Genomic DNA, 20212 nt, shown 5'->3' on the forward strand with positions numbered 1-20212 from the left:
TGTGCATGGGACATACAAGCTCACACTCGCTCAAAATAGGTCCGGGTAAGTCTAGTTTTGGTTTCCTGTAGTTAGACAGGACAGAAGGACAAACATGATGAGTGATTATATGTTGTTCAGTTAATTGGATGTGCAGAGGAGAAATGATGGATGATGACTCTGCTTGGAATTATTTTCCTATCAGGTTTGACCTACTTTACTGCTATCATGGTTATTAGCAGTTTATTTCACAAAATTCAAAGGCTAGATATTGTCTTTTTGTATTTTTAGCCATGCTAACGGCATGGTGTTAGGAATAGAAATGTTGGTCAGTGCACCACTTTGTACTATCGAAAGAGCCATTTTTGACCCAAAAAGAAAGAAAAATGTCTAGAGCCCAAAACAAATTTAAGCTTCATAATACTAATTTCTCGCCACAGATCAAGCATGAATCATACTGTTGGTTGTGAAAGCAAACAAATCTGTCCACACACTATTACATTATTTATCTCCCTCTGAGACTTTTCTTTTTTGGAATCCACAGCTGGCCTAGCTAGGGACTCAAAACAGCAAAACATAGAGGAAAGGTTAGGACACACATTTAAGTTGAGGAAATGCTGACACATTTTTTTATTTGGTGTGTAATGGCTACACATTTTATGGTAAATGAAAATGTAAAACAATACCTGTTATCAATTCCATGTAATTATTTGTCAGAGGAAGCCACTGGAGAGGGTTAAAGGGCCGCAGGTTGTTTACCCCTGCTGTAGACTGAAATACCTCAACTACTGGATGAATTACTGTGCCCCCCTCAAGATGAACTGTAATCAATTTGGTAATCCTTAACACTTCATCTAACGCCATCATCAGGTCAAAATGTCAATTTGACAAATTCTTTGGTTCATGACCAGAACAGAACATGGTAAACATTATACAACATACAACATGAGCTTTCATAGTGAGCATATGGGGATGCAGATGTTAGCATGTAGCTATAAGCACCGCTGTGCCAATGTACAGCCTCACAGAGCTGCTAGCATGAACGTGGACTCTTATTTCCTTTATGTGGGAATAAACTGAACTAATAAAACTTTACTTTGTTTAATGGGAAATTGGGACAGTTTATAGAGCAGAAGAGAAACTATTGCTTCTGCTTTACTACTTACCATGTTAGTAGTGTAAGAGTTAAGGATTTTAGTTTCTTCCATATCCAAAGCAGAGGAGAAGCCCCCAGCCATCATGCTAATATAAGACAACATGAGGCAGTAGATGCCTTGGGAGAGAGCTGCACTTTATTCTGAGGCTCTGGCTCTCATCCATATTCAGCAACAGCAGTTCTACTCGTCGCTGGAATATTTCTCCTCTCCCTCCTCTCTCCGTCTTACTCTCTCGCCCTCTCTTTTATCGTCACAGTCACTCGCGCTCATTTCCCCCAACATGTGCACAGATATCGTACACACACATATTATCTTACTTTCTCTTACACCCAAAACACATCCTCCTCCTCTGATCTGTGACGCGCTGATGTGCTGTCTGCATCAATGCGTCCTGGCTGCTCCTGCGTGCCACAGTTCTTTTCAACAGCTGTTGCTATTTCTCTCACTGGCAGGACGAGGAGGGGAAATTGACACAATTAACATTTGGAATCGCACTCCCCCATAACCCTCCACAAAAAGCACAGTTACTTTCTGCTTGCTTGAAACCTTTGTGGCCTCAGTCAGTCAGTGTAGAGGGGGTTTGTGCTTGAGTAGAATAGAGCAGGATGTAGGAGCTGTGGCGTGTCTGTCTCCTGCACTCTTGCACGTCTGGGTTCAGGTACGGTTGGTCTCTACCAGCATTCTTTCTGTCTTCCAGTGCCCGGAGCATTCTTTAGATGTCAAACTGATTACTTGGTCCATTTACTACCAATCACTTCAGATGCTACAGTTAGCTGACAGCATGACAAGAAGCTGCAGAAGTACCTGAGAATTGTTAAATGAGAATGAAGAGCAAATTAAAACATCCTGAACTGGAGGCTGTGAATAGGATGTAAAGATTTACCATGCTTTGTTTGAAATTCAGGTGTAAAGCCATTCTATTGTGCAATGCCCCCAGGTGTCAAGGCTACTATCACACACTGACAATCCCAGCAGATTTTGAAGCTGTATTTGCATGCGTGTGTGCATTTTTCCAATTTGCTGCAGGTTATAGCGGAATAATTTGCACATTGAGACGTGTCAGGAGAATGTGTGTATGTGAGAAAAATGCTTCATGAAACATAAAATTCACTGTAGTTGAGTCTTAGTAGTACTTGCTGCCATTCCAGATTGAGGATGGGCCTATTTGGTGACTTTACAGTAGAGCTGCAACAATTAGTTGATTAATTGTCCACTATAGAATTAATGGTGAACTAGTTTGATAACCCGTTAATCGTTTTGAGTTTGTTTTTAAGAGAAAATGTCCAAAGATTTCAGCTCCTCATATGTGAATATTTTCTGGTGTCTTTAGTCCTCTGTGACGGTAAACTGAAGATCTTTGGGTTGTGGACAAACAAGACATTTGACGACGTCTGCTTGAGTTTTGGGAAACACTGATCAACATTTTTCACCATTCTCTCGACCGAATAACTAATTGATTAATTGAGAAAATTCATCAATGATAAAAATAACCATTAGTTGCAGCCGGCTTTACAGCACAGATACAGATCGTGGATCTTGTCCGATGCTTATAAAATGTGTATTTTGAACCCCATTGATTTTACACTGAACAAAGCCCTCGTTCATGCTGAACAATACATTTCCATTGTGACATTTTCAACCATTGATTTCTCTAAATAGAATCAGACCCCACTCTGTTATTTTCTTTGTCAACAAAAGTACAACTTCAATTTCAAGATTGTATTTAACTTTAAGTTTTAATCACTTTTTTGATGGCCTCAAGTGCGCTGAAAGGTGAGACTACAAAGCCTCAAAGGCGTCGGACAACCCTGGTATTTTTAAGTGCCGACTGACTGCTTTCCCAAACCCTCCTTTTGAAAGCAGAGACGTGCCAGATGAAGCTTCAGACAAGCCAGGCGAGCAAAGCAGAGTGCAGTAATGGCTCTCCAGACTGAGGACAGTCAGTCGCTAACAAAGGCTTTGTAACTGCTGAGCAAGACGAGACTCAGACCTTCTATCAATCAACAAAGGAAGAAAATATCACTTTCAAACACAAACCCTGTATTTGACGTGGGACAATGGGCACGCGTTCCACCCACATTTGACCCGTTTGTACCAGACTGCTGCAAATGAGCTCCGTCTCCAAATGATTCAGCATCAGATTGTGTGATGGGAGTATGGAGCCCACCAGTACCTCAAGTCATTGCAGTTGTCCTTGTTATCGGTGCAGATTATTTCTTTCTGCTTTCGGGAGTAGCCTGATGAAATTGTTCCAAAGAAAGTTCCGTCTCAGTTTAGTTTCTCTTTCTCACTCACCCACTCATGTTCTCTCTCTTTCTGTCTCTTGCACTCTATTTTTTAAAACTTGTTGGGTAGTAGGTTACATAAATATTGTTTGCTGGTTTGAACAGACCTTTTTTTGAACTTTCTGGCAGAAACGTAGTGAGCTGCTGTCCACCGCATTTAGACTGAAGTAGCAAGACAGGTACAGTAACTCAGTCTACCATACAGGGTACCAAATCTTTTATATAACAAAAATAAATAACAGCTTTCATCACAAACGCAAATCACAAAATATTTGATTTCACAAAGGCAATCTAGCTTATGTTATTTTAATTACAGTGTGGGAATTTTTTTAAATGTACCAACCACTGACAGATAAATGTTCAAACTCACCAGCCGCTCAATAGTAAGTCATTATTTTGTCTGAAATGTACAGCTACTTTCGTATTATACCAGCATTTGGCTGATGACTGGTTTCCCACCCTGGTTACAGAACTAGAATGCATTGTAGACACTAGAGCTGATACAATTTGTGGAAGAATGGATTAGTTGATTGAAAGACAATTGTCAGCTATTTCGATGATCAATATATTGTGTTTTAAGCAAAAAGGCCCGGCCTGCCTGTTGGTATCTCCCACAAAAAAAGCTAAACTGAATGTGTGGCAGTAGTACAGATTCTAAAATAAAGAACAGCTTAATGAAGTGATGATCTGCGATGCAATGACTACGTTTCTCAACAAAATGTAAGGGGATTCCAGTATGTTTTAGTGCCATTTTAAAAGTATAAAAGTAAAAAAAATTATTGTAATGACATTGTTTATCTTAACTTGTCTTGGAGCAGCGTTTTGGTAGAATTTAATTTATTAATGAATCTGAAGAATTAGTATGTTGAGCAGTATATATGTAGCAGTCAGCCTGTGATGTGGACAGCAGTCTCCTACAGAGTGGCGTAGAGATGGAGCAGCAGCAGCAGGTCTGTATGTGACAGAGAGAGATCTTAAGCAGATCTTCAGCTTTTACCCAGAGTGCTCTCTCAACTATCTGCCTGCCAATGACAGTACCATTTGTGTTGATGTGATGAGAGCATGTGTGTGTGAGTGTAAGGGTCTGAAGGCCTGAAGAGTGCGTGTGTGAGTGCTCTTCCGGTTGACAGCGCCGTACATGTTAATGACAGCCTACAGAATTGCTGTCCATTACTGTGACTGTGGTGTGTGTGCGTATGTGCCTCTTGCAGGCCTTATAATCTTACAACTGTAAATGAAGATTGCTCAGAAATTGTTGTCTGATGTGAAGCTCAGCAATAGGCAAACTGAAGTCATTGGACTCCTTTCGAATACCTTAAATGATACATTTGGCTGTCATTATCAGATGTCTGGACTTCAAAGTTAAAGCCACTACAAGGAACTTTCATTTTGTGTTGATTCTGCTGGCCCCTGTAGACAAAAGTGGTAGTTTTCCCACAAAGTGGAATCTGACTGAATCCAGCAGGCAGGCATTAAGAATAACTACATAGGAACAGCCAGTCTTCTCTCTGATGGTGTTGTTTGTTCATAGCTCATATAGACGCATTAGTGTTAAATTGAGACCGTTTCATAAGCAGTCAAAAAACCCTTCTAGTACATTTAGATGTATCCACTGTATGTAAACTAGGTGTCAGTAATTTAAATTACTATCAGCAGTCACTTTGCTGGTTAATTTCTATGTCACCTAGTCCCTCTGTGTGGTATAAAACTATGAACCTGCCTGCTTTTCTTTGTTGGTAATAAAATAAAAGTAGTGTTCACAAGGCTGTATTCTGATCTGGCATTCAGTTGAGATGTTGGGAGCTGTTTGGCATTATCTGCTGCTTTTTCCTGTTTACACACATTATTCTATTTTTGCTCACATCTGTGTGGGAATGCTCTGTTTTGTGGGCGTGTCCATGCACAACAAAGTGCTAGATCAATAGATTATATCACTTTTTAGCTATTGAGCTCAACCTTATTTCCAGGTTTAAACAATAAATGAGGATGCAGACTTAGCAAGAAGTCACTATAGTGCACTGTGGGCGCTCACAATAATGATGTGAGGGTATCCTTGTGAGTCTTTGCAGCTGTATTTATCTTCACTGTTTCTTTGATTGCACCTAGTTTTTCTTCATCTGTGTGAAGACAGATACATGGAACGTGGTGTAACTGGCTTGTTCACTGTAATCTGATTCAAGCCTCTGTTCAATATCTCTTTGATGAACCCATATTTACTGTGTTGCAGGAAAGGGTTGAATGCTAACATGCGATTTAAAATCAGTTCAAAACAAAATATTCCCTTTTACAGTTCACAGTTCTTTGACAATGAGCCGCACAGCTCTGCAAAGTTGATTGCTGTAGAGCTGAAACAATTACCTGATTAATCTTTTAGTCAATCGCAGTAAAATGAATCAGCAACTAATAACAATTTGAATAATTTCCAAGTGTTTATATGCATGTCCCAGCTTCTCAGAAATGAGAATTTGCTGCTTTTCTTTGACTTATTACGATAATCTTTGGGGTTTGGATTGTTATGATGTGCATTTTTACATTTTTTGGAAACTGTCAAGAAACAATTTAGGCAGATGAATCGATAATGAAAGGGAGATGATGAAGAAATGTGACGCTCCATAGAACAGGTCAAGGAAACACTTTTTTTGGCACCCTACCCTGCATTTCTCCTCCGTGACACAACCGCCTGCTGCTACAATACATCTGTCTCTTTGAAATTATTTTTTTTGAGCCAGTACTGTTATTGGTGTGAAATAGTCCCCTTTCTGTTGTTACACACACAGTTAGTGTAGAGTGAAAGGAAACTTGTGTTTTGCTGTTGTGCTGGTTATCAGTGATTTGTGACAGTTGGAAACCTGAACCCTGTGAGGAGAAAGCAAGACCACACAGAGAGGAGGACTGTAATAAAGGCCAAAGTATACAGGAGCATGCTAAATTGTTCTGCTATGACCTAGATCCTTTTTAGGTATTGATTTCTTTTTAGCCAGACTGCCAGGCTTCTTGTGCCCAGTAACAGAAAAAAATCAGTAGGCAGCTGAGAGTGGGAGACGAGAAGTACACTCTTTCTAGGGTAATTGTTCCAAAGCTGAATTTTAACAGTTCATGGCATTTATATTCATACTTAATGAAATACCCAGACTCAAGTTGGAACAACAGAACCATTCACGGGCAGGAAAAATAAATGTATCTTTAGCAGCTTAGCAGCAACAAATAATATGTCATATGCACGTCTTTCAGAGAGTTCTCTCTTAAAGCAAATGTTTGGCTTTCAGACATGTTACAACACTCTTCCACTCTTGGCTGTGATGAACGGTTTATTTCTTAGCATATCAGCCTGTCCCCCTCAGTTTAGTCTCATAGCAATTTGGCTGAAATGCCATTGCCATTCCGCTGCCTTGGTTTCAAGCCAAGGTTACCACGTCCATATACTGTAAGGGCAGTGGGCACAGAGCCCTGGGAAAATAAAGTATTTCATTTTAATACTGGCAGCCCTGGACGTCCATAGTACAGAGTCCAGTCCGGGCTGTATAGTGTTTATCTCAAGATAAATTGATACTGCCATATTGCCTGCTGTTATTTCCCATGTGGGGGAATAAAGCGTCACACCTGGAAGACAGAGTTGACATGAGTTGTGAGTGTGTCAGACTATAGCTTGATTAACTTCTCTTAAAAAGAATTATTATTATTACATCATGGGAGGCGGATGGGGTGCGCTTTGGCCCTACTCTGGAGAGGGTCCATCTCGGGCACAGCTCAGCGAGTTTAAACTGGTAATAGAAATCCAAATCAGCGCAGTGCTAATGGAACAGCCCTATAAAGGCTTTATACAACCTTTTTACACTCATGCATGTAAAACACCCATAAAGTCAGGAGAGGTCCCCTTTAAGGTCTGCATGCTGTGCTGTACCATACTCAGACACTCACAACCTGCAGGGCGGTTTAAACTGTGTCCTTTGAGAGCCAGACAGTACCTTATTGTCCAGCTAGAACATCAAAGTCCATCATTTATAAGATTGTAGGCAGAATTTATGCAAGCTGTAATATGCCCCTAGCACACGTGCACACACACACACACACACACACACACACACACACACACACACACTCCCTCAGTGTGAGAACAGAAGCAGAGTCTGATCTCTTGTTTGTCAACACATTCCGGAGCCCTAATTGGCACGCTGAGCAGCGAGATGCTACACTGATGTCATGCTGAGCTAACCTTTCTCCGCATCCGTGTCTGGTCATATTTCAGCAGGAGACGAGTCATCAGTACAGGCTGGAGGAGAGTTGTTTTAGGTTTCCAAAATATTGCAGATGTGGTCATGTTGAGCACAGCGAGCACCTGGAAATGTACGCCAGCTGTTCTTTGGATATGTTTTATCATCTTGTATTCAGGGAGCTTTTTGGTCCATTAACATACTTAAAATGAAAGGCTTAGTTAGTCTGGTTGACTAATAGTCGTTACACAAACTTTGGTCAAATCAAACCATTGCAGGTGCTTTATAAACAGGATTAGGAACGCAGTGACCTTACTGATGCATTTTTCATTTCGGACAAAACTGCCTCTGTTGTCCCTGTAACACCCCGTTTGTTAAGCTTTAGCAGTGGCTCAGTGTTACTAATGCCTTTCACTTTTGCCTACTCTCAGAACAAATGCCATCTGGAAATCAGACAGAAAACAGGAATTATCCTCTGAACTGCTGCATAGCCTGTGTTTTGCTTGTGGGGGACCACTTTCTGCCACAGCTGCTTCCTTATGCATGCCGTGTCCAATGCTAATGGGTGAACAGAATTGATATAAAGCCTGCCTCAGGGACCTTCCTCTCCTATACTGTGCCATGCTTGATGTAGCGGAGACATTGACCCTGACACCTGTGACAGACAGGATGAGAGAGCCACTCAGAGCTGGTGTGTCTCTCAGACATGTTGTTGAGGCACAGGTGTGTCTTGAGATTGAATTTTGATGGATTGTATTCAAAATCAAACCAAACAAATGACATTTACCTTATAAGCACTGTGAGTACGGCCTCCAGCCCAGCTCATTCTGCTGCTCGCTTTCTCAATGAGCACTCAGTTAGTTTAATTACACACAGCACTGCTTAGCCTTAGGCTAAGTCCTGCAACGCTTATACTAACCCAACTAAGTCAGGTGTGAAGATAGGGCTAGGCTCATTTAGGATGCATCAGATAGGTAACTCAAGGCTAAGCATGCAGCTAACCGCGTTTCATAACCCCTGTGAAAAGTCTTTATCATCATGCTTTTCAGAGTTTGATTCAGGACTCCATTCAGCCAACCCATTAAGTATTGAGGGCATCAGAGCATTTGAGCTTAATTAGAAAGTTACTTAAAAATCCTCATCGTTGTAATTACATTAAGAGCTGCCAATATTTGACTGGAGCCGCTGTGGTGTCTTTTTTTTCCCCTCCCAGCCTGAGTGAGTTGGCTCAGCTTCTCTGCTAAACATCGAATTGGAGATGGAAATGTTCATACAAATTAACAAATGTTTGTATGTGATTATATGGGTATGTTAGGACATATATCTGTGCTGTTTAATGTGTATTTAACCAACTTGCTCAAATATCTGCGTGTGTGTAAGAGAGAGTTAAGGACACTGCATACTGTAAGCAGTGACATGAAGTTGTTTACTGTCCCAGCTCCATCCTGGAGGCTGTTTCTCATCCTCCTGCTGTTAGTTCTGTTACCATTCTTCACACTGCTGGAGCGGGGTGTGTGTGTGTGTGTGTGTGTGTGTGTGTGTGTGTGTGTGTGTGTGTGTGTGTGTGTGTGTGTGTGGGTGTGGGTGTGGGTGTGTGTTGCTTAAAGTCTGTATGGCCCAGTGATTCTGCATGCTGACAGTCTGCTTTATCAGGGTGCAACTAGCAAGTGCAGATACGCACACTTGAATAAGCATACACACACACAGATGAATTGACTTGACATTCATTTTACTGTTTGCACACACACTTGTTCTGCATGATAACATCGTACAGCTTGTTTTGGGTTTTACTGAAATTGGACATATTATGGACGCAAACATTGGACCCCTTATTTGTGCCGTTCCACTTTCGACCTGTAATGCTGTGAGAGCAGTTCTGGTTTAAATGCCATGGGAGAGAGAAGATGGGGAAACATTGTTGTTTATGTTTACTGTAGGATATTCTTCCCACACTTCTTTCCATCTCTGTTGTTTCCAAGCTCTTGAGTACACCCACTTCCCTTAATTGTCAGCTTGTTTCCATTCAATGGCATCTTTTCCATCGTAGTCACCTTTTCTGAAGACATAAGAGGAAATGGTTATCGATGAAAAACAGATTTGTAAAATGAGACATCCTTCCCACTCAAGCGTCATCTGAAGTGACATCAGTCAGCGATGACGCCTGCACAGTGGGATCAGCTGTCAGTGGGCTTTAACTTCTCTGTAGCATCGACCGTTGCTTTCAAGTTTATATTTAAAGAGATGATATGATCTGCAGCCCAAATAATAAGGAACGTAACAACGTGTTGCATGACAGAACAGACTGTTAAAGTTCACACGCTACCCAAGGTTTAGCAATATTTCATAGCTCAACTTTTCCAGTAGGCTGTTTTATTGAAGAGCACATTGAAATGTTTGTGGCTTTTTTAGTCGATGCCGCAGGGTGTGGTGAGATTGGGCTTTTAATTACTATACAGTGTCACAAAATATAATATTAGAAAATACAAACAATTGAGTGTGGGAGACTTGCATCTGCATTTGTAGATTTTATTTCTTTTGCATATAAATGTGTAAAAATAACTTGGGAGTCTATCCATCTTGGAAAAAAGGAAACTATAGCCCACATCACAGCTGGTGTTTGCACCCAGTACTGTGGGTGTTATTTTTTATTTATTTATTTGTTTTTGTCATTCTGACTGAATAGAAATGTTTATAATATTTACAAAAGCTTTAATCGTGTATGCTGTAATTAAAAACAAAACATAAACAACTTTGTCTGAGAGTGCACATGGATTCACTTTCTGTTTGGTTCCCTCTCTGCCTCAGATATCTGGAGTCTCGGTGTGATCCTGTTCATGTTGGTATGCGGCCAGCCGCCCTTCCAGGAAGCTAACGACAGCGAGACCCTCACCATGATCATGGACTGTAAATACACTGTACCGGCCCACGTCTCCGCCGCCTGCAAAGAGTGAGTGATACATGCACAGCATTCACACAACGGGACCACTGACCTCCGTCTACTCCATTAGAAGTAATGCATATTCTAGTACACTGAGCTTGGTCTGCTTTTTGATTTCCTGCACTATTCCTCCAGTTCTGCCCGCCATGCCCATTTTCCACTATACTCCTCTGTGTATTAGCTGGTGTATCCCACTTTTCCCGTGTGTGTGTGTGTGTGTGTGTGTGTGTGTCTGGCTTATAGTCGACATACTCTATATGTGGTTTCGAGAGCAGCCAATCGCATTAAGCTGACAGGGCCTGTAGTGTGTAGCCGGGGGCGTTGACCTGCGATCATACTGCAGTTACCGCACCAGCATGCACCAGAGACCTGATCACAGTAATAGGCCACATTGTGGTGTGGTTGCTCTAGTGCCACGCTTTCTGTAAAAAAAAATATGTTTTATATATGATACATTACAACACAATCAATCAACAGTTATTTCACTTTGTAGTAAAGCTCATCTGTCACATAGGCCAATCCTTATGATTGTCCCACGCTCTTTGGGTGGATGGAAACCATGACTCATCATGTTTCAGTCAATATTCCAGGCACACAGCAGGAGAAGAATCTAATATTAGGGTTAGGGTTTTTACTGCATAGAGGGATTTTTGGCACCCCCCCAAAGAGGTTTCAGCCTGCACCAAAGGAAAATCATGAGCAGCAAACTGATAAGATTTGAGAATAAAAATGGCGATTAAAATCCTCTCCGAATGTGTTTAATCAGCAATTTATCAAACAGCCGTTGAGCAGAACTACAGATGTTCTGATACAATTTTTTTCCTTCCCTATTCAGATACCTGAACTTTGACTATTGGCCAATATGAGTACCGATCCGATTCCAGTACATTTAAAAAAGATTCCTTTGTTGGTTTGGGTTGATTAGATTCGCTGAGAATATCAGGGTAAGCCAATAAGAGTCAGAGCATGGCAGGTCATGACTTTGCCATCCTGGGGGAAAAATGGCAAATAGGACCCTGCTAGGAAGTAGCAGGGTCCTGTTTCGAGGCAAAAATATTGCATAGTATTGGATCGGTGCACAGACGTGTGCTTGCCGATACCTGATACCACATTTTAGGCAGTATCAGGGAAATGTCTGATACTTGTATCGGTATTGGAACAATGCCGAGCAGAACATAAACTTAAATATGATGTCTCGTCCCTCTCACCCATAGCGGCTAGCACCAAAACCACTATGATGTTTTTGGATTAATATTACTGCTGCATTAATCTGCATGTTGCACTTTACTTCTGTAAACGTTGAAGGCTAAACTCCTTTTAACTACTACAATAACATATATGTCGCACTGTACCGCCCTGAGAAGGCACTGGAAGATGCAGTAGCCGCACTGATTTATTCCAGGCCCTGCAGACCAATTTGCTCCAGTAGCTGGCAGGGTTTTAATCTCAGTTTGAGCAGCCCAGCTGCAGAGCTGTGCAATCCAACTGCACACGACAACACATGTTCCACACCCAAAATAAGTTAGGCAGTTAGGCAAATAAATTAGCAGCTGCATAATGAACCGTGTGTGTTAGTAAATCACACTCTTAATTTTGTACTAATTAATTCTCTCAATATACGCTGGGGTAATTTTTGAAGCAGTATGAATGGACAGCTTGTCTAAGAACTGTGGCCAGGATTAATCAGGAAAATATTAATGATGCAGTTTTTTCCTCACCCAATTTTTTAACAACAAAGAGGTTTTCTTTAGGTTAATCACAGCCCTTTTATATCCAATTAGTTTTTGGGCCTTTTTACACCTTTATTTGAAAGGGACAGCTGAAGATGGACAGACAATGGGGGAAAGAGGGGACTGACATGCAGCAAAGGTCCACAGGTTGACCTTGAACTCGTGCTGCTGTGGTAAGCTCTCTGCTTTAGTCCATGGGGCGCAAGCTCCACCAGGTGAGCTACTGGGACATCTCGTATTTGTCTAATTGTATTGAGTATCACAGCATTTATTTTGTGGTTTTGACAACACCCCTAGCTCAGAAGCCCTATCGCACAAACATTTGTAGAAGGCAGTCATAAATATCCTGCATATTGAAGCAGATCTGATTAGACAAACTGTCAGAGGTAAAAACTTTCAGAAATTAGAAGCCACTGTTATTCCAATTCAACACCCATAAGTTGTTTGAATTGACGCAATGGGTAATGAGTGGGTTTCATGGGCATGAGCAGTGGCATCAGAGCCAGTGTGCTCAACATGTTGTGAAGGCCAATTCTTTATTTCCACAGCACATCGGAGTATTTTTAGACACAGGAAATAAACGCTTATCTCCTCTGAGTCGAAGGACATATCTGACTAGATTGAAGTGCTAAGCTGAAGCAGCTGTGAGCAATCTGATGGGCTTTGACTTCAGAGCAGAACAGCTATTTGTCGCATGCTGAGTCCCAAGCTTATATTTTTACCATGTCAGTCACTGGTAAATTATCCTCCCATCTCACAAGTTTGGATTTCCAGCCAGCCTCTGCTGATGCTGCAGTGCTTCATCTTACCACAGTATAGGATTTGAGTATCTTCACACAGGGCAATCGACATCGCCAATTAGAGAAACAGTAGAGACCCAGGCATAATCAACCATTTCAAGATGCTAGATGTAGATATTGTCGTAAATGACAAAGGAGGTCGGATGACAGTACCACAAATAAGACATGAAGAAAAAAACGGGAAGTCTGCCACACTGGTTGTGATTCACCAGATCTATAGCGTCTTGAAACTTTTTTGGGGGGGAAAATCTACAAATTATCACAAAAATCACTTATTAGTTGGCAGAAAGACGAGGTTCCTATATTTTGACAGGGTAAAGATTTTGGCTTATATGAGCCACCATGATAATCCCTCGTTGGATATTGTAATTTGGGAAAATATTTTGATAAAACTATCAGATACTCAGTCATTAGTGGCACAAGGGCATGTGCTACTTCACATTTTTCAGAGGAGACTAGCGAACCTCTGTGGTGTGATTTTCTTTTTTTTTTTTTTTTTAATTTTAAAACAAAGTTATATTGTGTTTACAATAAAGCACGACCAATACTGGAGATGTGAGACCAATATGGATATCTATATTTAAGAGTTTAATAATCCAAAACTGTATGCAGGCCAGTTTTTCATTTACATGAACACATAAACAAAACACAAAAATCTATATATCTAGAGTCGCCAACACAAATGAAAAGAAATCGCATTGTTTAAATGCTAATATGATGTTTAATCAGGAGAGGGGATAGTGTGAACACTGGCCTTTCTGCATCGTCTGCTCTCAGTCTGACTTATGGCTAATTGGGAGAGCAGAGTTTTTCCGCTGCCTTATGTTTGGGGGCTGTGCAAAAATAGAAGAAGGTAGACAAACACACAGAGAAGAGAGTTGGAAAATGTGAGTCTCAAACCCACAGATATTGTGTGTATCTCATAGAGGAAAACAAGAACCAAGATATGGTTTGTATAGGAGAGGGAAAAACCTACAGATGGACAGAGAACGAAACACAAAAGTGAAACTTATAGGGAACATGTTCAAGCCTGTCATGGTTTTCTGTTTGCCCTTCGTCTCTTCTCTCTGCTTGGTGACGCAGCAGGAAACCAGGAGATCCAAAGCTGCAATATTGGAGACATCTTTCTTTGACACAGAGACTGTGTCCAGGCTCAGTCATTTTTCCTTGGAATAGGTGTTGTTTTAAAGCATGGGAGGACTAGGGTGCATTGTAGAGCAAAGTCAAGTAGAGTCATTGTCTGCCTGCTGTAGGTTAAGTTTGTCACGACAACATCATTTTACACTTCGATACAGTACCCAATCCCCGTTGTTTCTTCTATGCAGCCTTGGGTTAGAAAATCTGATTGTAGATCTGTTTTCTATAGCTTCGGTACTTTCTATATTATTGAAAGGCCGTGTCATTATCACAGTATAGATACTTTTGACAACCTCACCATAAATTGGTTAGCCAGCACCTTCTCAGGTTTCTAATAGTTGCAAACTCAGCAACTTGGTGCAGAGGTTCCTAATGTTGTCCAATGATCCCAAAGCCTGTCACTTTCATCTTATTTACAGTTTATCTGCGAGGCACAGTCTGAAAAATGCAGTTTTACAGATAATGGGATTTATTCACCAAGCCCATACAGTTACTAAATCATTGCACATGCATCATTGAACTTTCTTTTTTAGTAGTTTCAATCTAGTGATTCATTTGGTACATACTTTTCACAACTTTACCTGCACACACTTCTCTTTTTACCAAGGTGTAACCACTACCGATACAGTCTGAACAAGGTAAATGACATTTTAGGACATTTTGCTGTTTTACACCATAATAACGTAATGTGTTGTAACAGTAATTCCACTACTTTTGGCGGGTACTAGTAATGTAACGAATTACGTTTTCAAATTCAATAATGCATTAACAGGTGCTGTAATTTAAATGATGGACAACTGCAAAAGACGACAGACAAAAGCAGAACATCTGAGTGTCACCTGGCCTTACAGTGGCCGAAGACAGTTTTATTATACTATTTTTCAGTAACTTGCCCAACGCTATTAGTCAATATAAACTGTTCTGCCGGAGGAACTAAACATCCCATATTAATAGATGATATCAAACTGTTTTTTATAGTATTCAGGACTCCTAATTATTACTGGGTATTGAAGTGATAGCAGGTGTAGCTGGCAGCTCCACCTACACTCAGTGCAGAGTGTGGTCAAACCCAGTGGACTGCTGTTCCATACGCGGGTGGCGGCACACTAGGTGAGCTATTCTCTTAATTGTCTAAGTGGCCTGTATTTGACCTTTGCTTAGATTCTACAGCAGCCTTTGACAGGCGCAGAAAGAGGAGAGCAAAGAGTCAGAGGCCTGGTAAGTGATGAGGTTAGACGGACAGCTTTCTGGAGTCTAGTTTGCCTTTGACAGTCTGCCAGTAATTATGAACTCCTTGTTCTAAATGGGCTCAGTTTTAGACGTTGCTGTAATTAAGGTCAAGGTCTGTTGCGAGTCTCTACTTGGGTGCTCTCGTCCTCGAGATAACAATTCCCATAAGCTCCACTGTCCTTTTTTTTTCTCTGCCTGCTTTTTCAATCAACACAATCTTCCCTTTTCTCTTCATGTGTTTCTGTCTGTGGCTCGCCTCCGTGTGTGCAGATGTTTCTGTCTTCCTGCTCTCTATTCCCTGTTGACTCACCAAAATGCATTTACACGCCTCAATTAATTAATTATTCACTGGCTCGCTTCTGCAATCCCACACCCTCCTCCTTCTGAGCTTTGTTTGCTTTTGTCATCCTCGATTTTAATTTCTAGGGATTAGACTGGAAATAAAATGTTTGTTTTACACCCCCGCCGCACACAACCCCTCCTCTTCCACGGCCACTACAACCCCAATCAACAAAAGTAGAAACAGACTGTGCACTGTAGCTCTAGTATCTGTCACAGCGTGACGTGTGGATGGTGATCGTGTGGACTTATTCTGAGCCAATCACAAGCAAACAGAACACTATGTTCCTTCGTTTCCTGTCATTACTGTACAAACCATAAGGAGTGTGCACACACACAAACACTCTTCACACACATCACTGACGCTGAGGTGCGTCAGAACTGGGGTTTAGCCAACTCACTGCCTGTTGATTTCCATTGTTTAAATGTGGAGGAATATAGAAAATATCCATGCGTATTTTGATGCAATTTTCTCTCTCCTGGTCTCTTTCACACACTAACACTTTCTCTGGCTCGTGGGTTGGTGGGATCTCTCACACCTGAGGGCACACAGCCTCTTATGAGAATGTGTGGACCAGCTATTATACACTACTGTGAGTGTGTGTAACCTGTAGTGGAAGGAAATGTAAGAACAGGCAGCCCTGTGTGACAAGTAATACACTGCCTCTCTCTAGAGGTCCAAAGGGAACGAGGAAGAGACTGATGGGACAAGGCAGCCATTTGTAGGAAAGCAAGTGTTGGTTAGAGTATCACATATACTTAGAGTTCAAGAGGGCATCCTTTTTTGTTTGTGCTGACACCCGTGGGGGCTGCCTGTTGCTTGTAAGATGTTGTTCTGCATGCAGGCACATTCTTCAAATGTGCACCTGCTTACAGTAGGTTTTGGGATTTGGGACATTTGTTGCCTTTTATATGAGCAAAGGAAATTACTGTACAGCAAGGCTGCACAATACAATGAAAAAAATCATATTACGACTATTTTGAAAGATTTCACAATTAGTCGGAATAATCATTTTTGCATTACAATTTTCATTTTCATTTTTAAAATCATGATTGGATGACATTGGTTGGGATCAGTACCAAACCACCTCAGACAGTGGGTCAGAGATAGTCTCTCCCCTGTCTACTAAAACATCTACTTACCATAATATGCATGGCTGATATCAGAGTGGCTCCTCTAAAATATGAGGCATCTTCAAGACGTACTCAATCTGTATCACTGTCATCTTGTCCTTGCGTGGTACAGAACTTAATTGAAACAGCACAGTGTCTTTAAATTTGCATAACTGTTGCTGTTTTTTATCTTTTTACTATCAAATCTTATTAAAAGACCAAAGACAGCAATAAATCAATCTTTCTGGCAACTATTATTTGTGTATCCACAGCATGATAGAGCTTTGCCTCTATGTTATAGACAAAAATGACTTAAAAAAACACTTCTTTCTCAATTTCTTCATCACAGTGAACACAGGCAGGGAAGGTTATTTCTTTGAGCACATAGAAACCACATCCCGAGCATGCTCGACCACATCTGCCTGTCACTGAGATTGTCTCCTGAGATTGACAGTGCACCTGCAGAGTTGTTTCAGAGTAAACTGCACCGATCACGTTCATTGTTATAAAGGGTATCATTTAGTGCAACAGTTTGTCTATTCGATGTGTTTTAAATAGATTTAAGACAACCTTTGGAAGTCTATGACACAGCTGCAGTGTATAATGCTGTGGCAGCACAGACAATACTAGTTAATCTTGGTCTTTCCAGGGGAATTGTTGATAATAGTAATAATAAAGCAATAAAATAATAATAATGCAATAACACTTTAAGTATTTGTGATAAATCTGGGCTAGTTTTGAAGGCCGTAACTGCTTGAAATAACAATTGGTTCATAGGCATTGATCAACAGTAACGCCTCCACAGATCTGTTTGTGTTTTTTTTTTTTTTTTTTTTTTGAGGCAGTAAAAACCACACTTCCTTTCCTGTAGAGCTGAATTTGTGTCATTTGTCATAATTTCCTGCATGTGCGCTTTATTATACCGCCTTGCATTCCACTTTGTTGTATATGTTAACTTCATGATGTATTGTTTTATTATATTGTTGCAGTCGAGTGGAAACCTTGTATGTCTAAAACTGTTTTTATCATCTAGCCAGGGAAAACAGATTCTAGTCTAACTCAGGCTCATGAGCATTGACCCTGACCAATGAACTAAAAAACATCAGTGAATTAATTTGTCTCAGGGGATGTGAGTCCATACTTACATATTCTACAAGTGCATCTCTGCATACTGTTTAACATACTGGTTGCTATCAGTGTCCTTGCAGTGTGCAGATAGTTGGGCCTTCCCTGAAGCCTCTATAGCCTCTATATCTCCCCCTCCACTGCTGTTACTGCTGCTGGTTGTAGTCCTCTGGGAGCCTGGCTCGCTCTGACTAATCTCCAGCATGACTGACAGACAGCCGAGCACCGCTCTTGCCCCAGCCTGTTAGCCTGTAGCCTCCATCCCATGGTCTGCTCTAGCACATATACTTTTGGGGATTGGATAGAGTTGGAAAACACTCAGTAAAGCCAACATGAGTTGAAATGCTCAAGCTTGGTTGCCCAGTTTTCTCAGCTTTAGACTATATGTGTGAATATGTAGGTGGATTGCTGTGCTTGTGTGCAGCTGTCACAAATAAGACCTATGGCGGTAAAGTAAAGCTTCTGTGTAGCTTTTTGTGCTTGTTTCATAACCCTTTGTCACTAAAATCATACAAGTACCAGTATAGGTGGGCCAGGTCAACCTACAATATTGAAAAAAAAAAAAGATCTTCTTTTTCATTTGAAGTGAGCTATCGTCACTATTTTCTTGTCACATGTTGTTTCTTTTTCTCCTTTGTCAGTCTGTCGTCTACAAAATGTACAACCTCAGATTACTCCCCTATTATGCAGATGACAAAGATGGCTTACTTCTGGATGCCTGGTGCATTTTTCCTGCATTCATTTTAGTCTTTTCACTAGATTCCATATCCCACCTAATCCTATTAAAGTGCAATCTCAGCTTTCAACAGTGTCATTTGTGTGGAATTTAAGCTGCCAGCTGACCAGCTGTAGTTTCACATCCTCAGCTCTGTCAAAGCCAATGTCTGGCGCAGTCTGTCACTGTACATATATACTGCCATATATTCAATACCCCCATCTGCTCTTCCTCGACACACCAACAAAAAAGGTTGGATTGCACTTGGGGAAACAACAAGTCCCGGTTCAGCAGACATCTACACCACAAACCCAGGGAGACTGGTGGCAGATTTACTGTCAGGGCTGTAAAAGTGTTTGTCACTTTGTCTTTGTGTGCAAGTTCTTTTTTAGTGGGCAAGGACTAATTAAATAAACTATTATATATATATATATATATATATATATATATATATATATATATATATATATATATATATATATATATATATATATATATATATATATATATTTCAGCCCAAATAAGGGGAAACTATAGGAGAGGAAAAGATGTCACTAGAGTCCCTTCTGTCTGTATTGCAAACAGGTAACCTTCAGCATCTGCCATTGTACCCTCACATAAAAGAAATTCATGAAAAACATGTTAAAATGAGCTAATGTGCAAATTCAGAAAGGCAAATGTTCTTACAGACTGCTGATGACCACAGAGAAGAGAACCATTGTTTATTAATACTTAGGGGATTTCTGTTACGTTAGTATGGATGACCATAGGTTTCCAGAATAAAAGATGGAATAAAATCATGTCCTTCAGAGTAAAAGCATCATTTCCACAGCAGCATTTAGACTTAATGTGTGCATTATCAATCAAGAAGGAAGTATACAGTGGACACATCAGTCCTAAAGTGTCACAGTTGTATAGTGAATGGCATTCTGTGTCATTAAAGGCCTCTAGGTTTTATTTCTTGAGTTACGTGCTTTTTGCTTATTCAAAAAGAATTTGAAAATATCTGCTTTACTCTGAAGGCCAGATGTGCTCATTCCCATTAAATAACAAGATTGTCTTTACAGCAGCAGTCAATCAGTGATGTTTGCTCTAACATGTCAGCCAAAACAATCCTGATCAGACACAGGACCACAGATCAGACTCCACTATAAAAACAAAGTGAAGGAACACCAGTAGGGAAAGAGTGATGTGACGTTGTGAAAAGTCCCACCGGTCACTCATCAGTAGCTCTGACAACATCCCGTCCTGATGGGTCTGTTCCCTCAGGCTGAAGGGGCAGGTGGGGGAGCAGGTGGAGACCTTCAAGCACCTGGGAAGCAGTCAGCCAGCACCAGTACTTTACAAAGCATGCAGATGGGGACAGACCTAGCAGCATCTATTTCTCCTCAAGTCATTCATCTCATCTGCTCTCACTCTGAACATCACACCCGGGTACAGCTCTCTTACACTC

At 40.9% G+C, this 20212-nt stretch overlaps 1 protein-coding gene across 2 annotated transcripts in view; it reads left to right on the top strand.

The window, feature by feature from the left end:
* The window catches only part of snrka (SNF related kinase a), a 50574-nt gene that overhangs the window by 14073 nt on the left and 16289 nt on the right, over positions 1-20212 (top strand). For both annotated transcript variants that reach the window (XM_051405299.1, XM_051405298.1), the window contains exon 3: positions 10438-10579. In XM_051405299.1, coding sequence (XP_051261259.1) covers positions 10438-10579 — 142 coding nt within the window. The remainder of the gene's footprint in view (positions 1-10437; positions 10580-20212) is intronic.

Source organism: Dicentrarchus labrax, unplaced genomic scaffold (genome assembly GCF_905237075.1).
Source record: "Dicentrarchus labrax unplaced genomic scaffold, dlabrax2021, whole genome shotgun sequence".
Taxonomy (NCBI): Eukaryota; Metazoa; Chordata; class Actinopteri; family Moronidae; genus Dicentrarchus; species Dicentrarchus labrax.